General features: G+C 56.9%; 1 protein-coding gene across 5 annotated transcripts in view; it reads right to left on the bottom strand.

The window, feature by feature from the left end:
• Positions 1-1510: 1510 nt before the first annotated feature.
• The window catches only part of MAN2B2 (mannosidase alpha class 2B member 2), a 57992-nt gene continuing 53170 nt past the window's right edge, over positions 1511-6332 (bottom strand). For 3 of the 5 annotated variants that reach the window (XM_084970896.1, XM_084970894.1, NM_213849.2), the window contains 3 exons: positions 5402-5514; positions 3404-3524; positions 1511-1747 (listed from right to left, as the gene is read on the bottom strand). In XM_084970896.1, coding sequence (XP_084827022.1) covers positions 1650-1747; positions 3404-3524; positions 5402-5514 — 332 coding nt within the window. In that variant the 3' untranslated portion in view covers positions 1511-1649. The remainder of the gene's footprint in view (positions 1748-3403; positions 3525-5401; positions 5515-6332) is intronic. The other 2 variants (XM_084970895.1, XM_084970897.1) reach the window with 1 other exon arrangement.

Raw genomic sequence — 6332 nt, 5'->3', positions numbered from 1 at the left:
GTCAGAGTAGCATCGTCCCTGTTCCTCTCAGGACGGAGGCGTGTCAAAGAAAACGGGGAATTGAAGCCTCGCGTGGAACTGTGGATGGAGACTCCTCAGGAAGAGACCTTCCACCCTCCGTGTGCCTCTCCTCGTGTAGGCCGAAAAGCTTTGGCCTCCGAGGTCTTCCCTGGGTTCCAAGGAGCACGTTTAATCAGAGAAACGAGAAAGCACAGAAACAAAGGAAAGCAGTCAAGAAAGAAAAAATAGTTAACAGTTTAACCATAAAACAAAATCAAGGACTTTTTTCCTCCTCAGGGACTGTAGGTAATATCTGGGGCCACATCTTTGTGGGTTTTTTGTTTTGTTTTGTTTTGTTTTGTTTTCAGAAACACAAATGCCCAGAATCTAGGGTGGAGGCCAGGAGCAGATTCTCCCACACAGACTCAGAGGGAACCAGCTGTGTTAACTCTTGGATTTTGCAGTTTTCAGTGGCTTAAGGCACTCAGTTTGTGGTGCTCTGTTTCAGCAGCCGGGGTAAACTTATTCATATATTCTTCGTTGACTGACGGATCTCTCTCCAGGTGGGGTGAAACCTCCAGACCATTCTAATTTGAATTGTTATGCTTTATCATTACGAAACTTTTATTGTGTAGGAACCCTGCCAATAAAGCAAAGCCAGGGCAATGTTGATACGAAATTCAGTACAGTAGTTACCTTACACTATGGTGGGGGGGTGAGGTCCCAAAGAAATGGGAGGTGGGTCCCCTAGGGCCTAAAACGTACTAGAATGTCTGGGCCACCATACAGGCAGAATTGCACCGTATGGATTGCTTGTGTTTGCCTTCCTTCGCTGAGTTTAATGTTTGCAAGGGCCCTTGTTCCTTTTCTTGGCTGCATAACATTACACTGCATGTATATGGCAAGTACTGTATTTCCAGGTACCATGGCTGGGACACTCGAGTTAGGTCCAACTTTTGGTGACTGTGACTAAAGCTGCCTTTAACTTGCACTGACTAGTTTCTGCTTGATGAATATTTTCAATTCTTTGGGCACATACCTGGGAGTGGAAGCTACACCTCTCTTATTAAGGATTCTAATAAATGATGTTCTCTGTTCCATCTGCTCTGTGGTTTGCTCTCATCTCTGATGGCCTGGGCAGGTGTGCCTGGGACAGGGTAGAAGTCCGGTGTGGGCTCTCGGCTTGGCCTTATGCAACCACCAGCCCTGCCACTCCCTCACTTGTAAGATGGGTATGGCCGTGCCCCACGCAGGGGTCTCCAGGCCTGGAGGAACCTGTGAAGGTGCCAGCACAGAGTAGGGCCACAGTAAATTCTGATGACCTTGATGAGACTTGATGGGCCCTGCGGGCAGATGCATTTTGCTATCACTGTGGACATTCCCTCTGTCTTTCGGGGAACTTCCTGTCTTTGACTCTTGCAAACAGAGGAAGGGTGAGCATGAGAGACGCTGTCCCAAAGGGGGAAGAGGAAGGAGACGGCTGGCTCGAGTGGGCAGGAGAAGAAACAAGTCATTAGTGCATCTTTTATTTAAGCAGCCCGAACACCCCCAAGCCATCCATTTCCTGGGGCTGCCACCAGAGTGGCAGCTGTTCCCCTCATCCCCCAGGCGGCCCTCTGGGTCCTGGGGCCACGGAACCTGCCAAGGGCTCACTGCTCTTGAAAGTGAATGAAGAATGTCCGGATTTCCTTCGGGTGGATGGTGACGTTGGGGCCTCTCAGGGGTGGCAAGGGACGTCTGGAGCTACCTGGGGGGCAGAGGTGGTCTGTCCAGCACTGCCCCTCGGAGCCGCCTGCTTCCCCAGGCCGCCTCCTCCCAGCGACCCCCTCACAACACTGCTCTTGCCTTGGTTCTTGTGGCTCCCAGGTGCTCCCGGCCCTTGGCTGTCCCCCCACCCCACCCCCCACAGGTCTCCACTGCCGGAGGCCTCTTTCATTCATGGGTTCTCTGCAGGGCCAGCCACAGGGAAGGCACATACAAGTGGTCCTGGCCCCACCTGGCCTCATATCCCCATGGAGTGTGACACTCAACGCCTAAGACTTTCTCACAGAGGCCACTAGGGGGCCCTGTCCTTTATCTCACTGTGCCACACAGGAGTTGAACACGGGTTCAGGCTTCATCCTTGGAATGAAAGCTGTTCATTGCTTCATCCACCCATGCTTCCACCCATCCATCCATCTCTCCCTCCACCCAGTCATCCTTCCACCCAACCTCGATCCATCCATCCATCCATCCATCCATCCATCACACATCCACCTTTCTCCTTCTACCTTCCCATCCTCCATCCATCCGCCTCTCCATCCACCCATCCACCCTTCCTTCTACCGTCCTTCTTCTGTGCATCCACTTGGGCTCCATCCACCCGGCAATCCACCTTCCATCCTCTTTTCTTCCTTCCATCCATCCGCCTTCCCTCCTTTCATCTTTCCACTTTCCATCCATCATCATTGAATAATCCAGCAGTCTAGCATCCATCTACCTTTTTTCCTTCTTTTTTTTTGGGGGGGGGGCTTCTTAGGGCCACACCCATGGCATATGGAGGTTCCTAGGCTAGGGGTCGAATCGGAGCTGTAGCCGCTGGCCTACACCAGAGCCACAGCCACGCAGGATCTGAGCTGCCTCTGGGACCTACACCACGGCTCACAGCAACGCTGGATCCTTAACCCACTGAGCAAGGCCAGGGATCGAACCTGCGTCCTCATGGATCCTACTCGGGTTTGTTACCGCTGAGCCGTGACGGGAGCTCCCCTTTTTGCCTTCTTAATATCCTTGTTTCCAACCAACCATCCTTCTATTCGTCTGTCGAGCACACACTGACTACACGTCTACTTATATGCGCAGACGATACTGTGTGCAGTAGACGAAGAGGGATAAATGGGTCAGATTAAAATGAGGGAGAGGAGAGAGCAGAGGAGATACCCAGCTCACCCCCGGACTCGGGGACAGCAAGATCAGGAGCTGGCCCAGATGGGGGGACAAGGGCACTGGAGGCAGAGGCAAATGCACGGGCAGGGACGAGGAGGCATGAAGCAGCTTGCCGTTCATGCGGGATGACTGTGCCCGGTGATACAGGGTGGCAGACATCCAACCCCTGGGGTTACACTTGAACGTCTGGGGCTCACCTAAGGCTGCGTGGTCTTGAATTCACACACACAAACACACGCGTGCACACACACACGGCCTGTGCGGAGTCCTAGCAAGTGGAAACTGACCCGAAGCCCTCCTTAACCTACTGCAGTAGATTCAAAAAAGGCTGAGACCCAGAGAAGGAGCGCTGCCTGTTCAAGGTCACGCAGGCCTTCAGGGGCAGAGCTGGGATCTGAGTCAAGTCTGTCCGTCTCTGGAGCCTGGCCGAGAGGCCAGCTGGGAACCCCAGAGGGGACCGAACCAGGGGGGCCCAGACCTCTGTGGTGGTGGCCGTCCTCCGTCTTCCAGCTCCAGCGGTGCAGGCTGTTCACGTCCCAGGTCCCCGTGAGCGAGCGCTCCTCCACCGCCACCACGGAGCCCAGCCCCCGCAGCACCGACTGCAGGACAGGAGCACGGGGAGGGGTGAGCTGCCCAAGGCCCCAGATCTGAGCAGAGAACCAACCAGCAGCGGGGCGGCCACACCACGGCCCAGGGCACAAGGCCCTCCCGTGTTTCATTCTCAGAGCAAATCCTCCTGGACCAGATGGGCAGCCCAAGTGGACACAGGAGGGAACGGAGGCCAGGGAGGAGCAGCCTCCCCAGGCTCTGAGCTGGATGAGCACGCCCAGGAGGAGGCAGGCTCTTGGAGGCGGCCCCAAGGGCGAGTCCCCACCTCCCAGGGTTGCTCGGGTGGAGCCCTGTGTGGCCCCAGGATGAAGCCAGGCATGGTCACTGTCCCCTATTCCCACATAAGCATCGCCCCAACCTCCCAAGCAGAGGAGGGAGGCAGGCAGACCTTGCTGTCCACTGCAAGGAAAGGTCAGTCTGCTGACAGGAGGGCTGGGGGGCCCTGCAGGAGCGTCCCTGTGCTGGAGGAGGAAGAAAGCGTGCAGCCGGGGGGCTCTATGTGCTGCTACCCTCCTTCTGCCTTCACATCTGCTCCTGAGGCCGATGCCCCGATGAAGGCCAGACGGGCATGGATGGACAGCTGAAGGGGACCGGGTCTGCGATGACAGTGCCAGGCAGCTGAGCTGCTCACGGCCACACCCATCCAGGACACTCCCGCTACATGAGAAAACTCGCCCTGTTCCAACTCCCCTGGCACCTTTGCCGTCACTTGCACCAAACACATTCCTAACTGATAAACAGCCTCGCTGCCCTGCCCGCGCCCGTCCACGTGGAGAAGGAGCTGTGATGCCCGCCTGACCAGCATCCCTGCTAAGGGCCTCAGTGCTCTCACCTGTTCGACGGGAGGCACAGGATGACTGACTTAAGGTTATGCTTCTGCCTGGCCTGTGCCCATGAACACTCTGCCAGGGCCTGCTGGGCACAAGGGCACACCCTGCCTTCAGCCCTCCAGGGGCCCACTGTTGCGGGGGGCAGTGAGGAAGGAGACCACTCCACGCCTCTATGGTGGCAACAGCTGTGCCAGGGAGGGATCCGGACGCACCACAGGGAAGGCGCTGGGCTACGTTGCTGACCTTCTCCCAGATTCCAACGAGAACCCAGCTATCCACGCACCCAAAGCAACAACAGAGATTTACAGAAATGCTCTGTGAGCTGATGAGCAAAGAGCTCTCGGCCCCACAAAGAACAGAAACTGGGGAGAGGAAGCAGGTCCGTACAGCATCTGGGGAGACGCTGTGGCCACAGGCTGGGCAGCAACAACCTCGCCTGTTACCGGGGCCAGAGGACGGTGTCAGATCCAGGAGGGGAGGGAGCACAGAGCGGGGCTGGGGGCGCTGGGATCCATCAGCCCCTTTGGTACCCAGCACCTGTGTGTGCATCACCGCTGCACAGCCTCTCAGCAGCTCTGTGGGTAAAGACTCTCACCTGCCTTTACAGGGGAGGCAACAGAGGCCCAGGACCCAGGGGACCCAGGACGCCCAGTGGAGGTGCCCAGACGCACATCCGGGGCTGAGGGACTCTGGTCGCCCACTCGCGCATCTGTGCAAATTCTGTTTTGTTTTCTGATGCCCCAAATAGCGCGTGTGTTGTATAAATAGATTTGTCCCAAGAATAAGTGAGGAACAAACAAAAACACATGTGCGTGGTAATAAGTGTAAATCCAGAAGACCACCACGAGGGAGGGGGGGCCCCCCGGAGTCCAAAACTCGTTCCTGTCCGTGATCACCCCGACGCAGCTTTTGGCCAAGGTGGGATCTGAGTAAGGACTGTCCCGCTTAGGGGCTGCCTCCCTCACGTGCGTTTGCCCGGGGCGGGTGATCCAGGGACGGAGGACTGGGACAAGGGGTGGGTGCCTACGAGAGGCTACCTGCAGATTCAGGGTCACCGGCCGAGACAGCGCCTGATGCTCCCCCGCCTCATACAGGTGGTGGAGTCGCAGCAGGACACGGCGGAAGTCTGCCTTGGCTCTTCTATAATGACCTTAGGGACAGAAGGAAGGCGGCAGTGAGGCCCCGTCTGTGCCTCATACTTGACACATTCACCTCCACTTCTCATCGTCCAGCGCCCTGGGAGGCGGCCGACAGGACTCCCAGGTGACAGACACTACAACCAAGGCTCAGAGAGGGACAGGCGCTTCCCTGAGGCCACACAGCTTGTGCGCAACAAAAGGAACAGGGAGGGTCCCACCCGGATCCAACCGATGTTAACACCTCCCGCCACCCACACATCCCGCCAGTGCTGATGTCTGGGAAGTCTGGCTCCTCATTCACAGTGTGGGCATCACTGGGCCTGCTCTCCAGACTTCTAGTCGTCTGGAATATTCTCTCTGTCTCAATACCTGTGAAGGGTGGTGTGGCCATGCTCCTGTGAGGCCAGGGCACCGTGAGCAGAGGTGATGTGTCACCTCCCTTGGAAGCCTTCTCCTGCCTCCGTGACTGAGGTGTAAGGCAGCCTCCATCTGCTGGGTCCCTGGTGGCTAAACGAGCAGGGCATCCCTGTTGACCGCCACCGGGCCCTTGACATAGGAGCAAAATGACCTTGTGCTATGTTAGGACACTGAGAACCTGGGCTCGTGGTCACTGCAGCACAAGAGGTTGGCGAGATCACGTCTCTGCCTTCTAGTGCCGTGGATAAGGACTGGACTCTAGAAACAGACAAGCCCTTCCGGCTCAGAAAAGAGCTGATGACGGTGATGGCGGCGAGGATGGCACCAGGGTTATAGAGTCTGGGAGCAGGGGACACTCGGGCCATCCGCTGACGCGCCCCTCATTTGGTCCCTCCCTCGCATGTCCTAGGAG

Source organism: Sus scrofa, chromosome 8, assembly GCF_054392235.1.
Source record: "Sus scrofa isolate SSC_HxYL_T2T_F1_AM1 chromosome 8, Sscrofa_HxYL_maternal_Yorkshire_Landrace_v2.0, whole genome shotgun sequence".
NCBI classification, from domain to species: domain Eukaryota; kingdom Metazoa; phylum Chordata; class Mammalia; order Artiodactyla; family Suidae; genus Sus; species Sus scrofa.
This window is presented reverse-complemented; position numbering and strand designations above follow the sequence as displayed.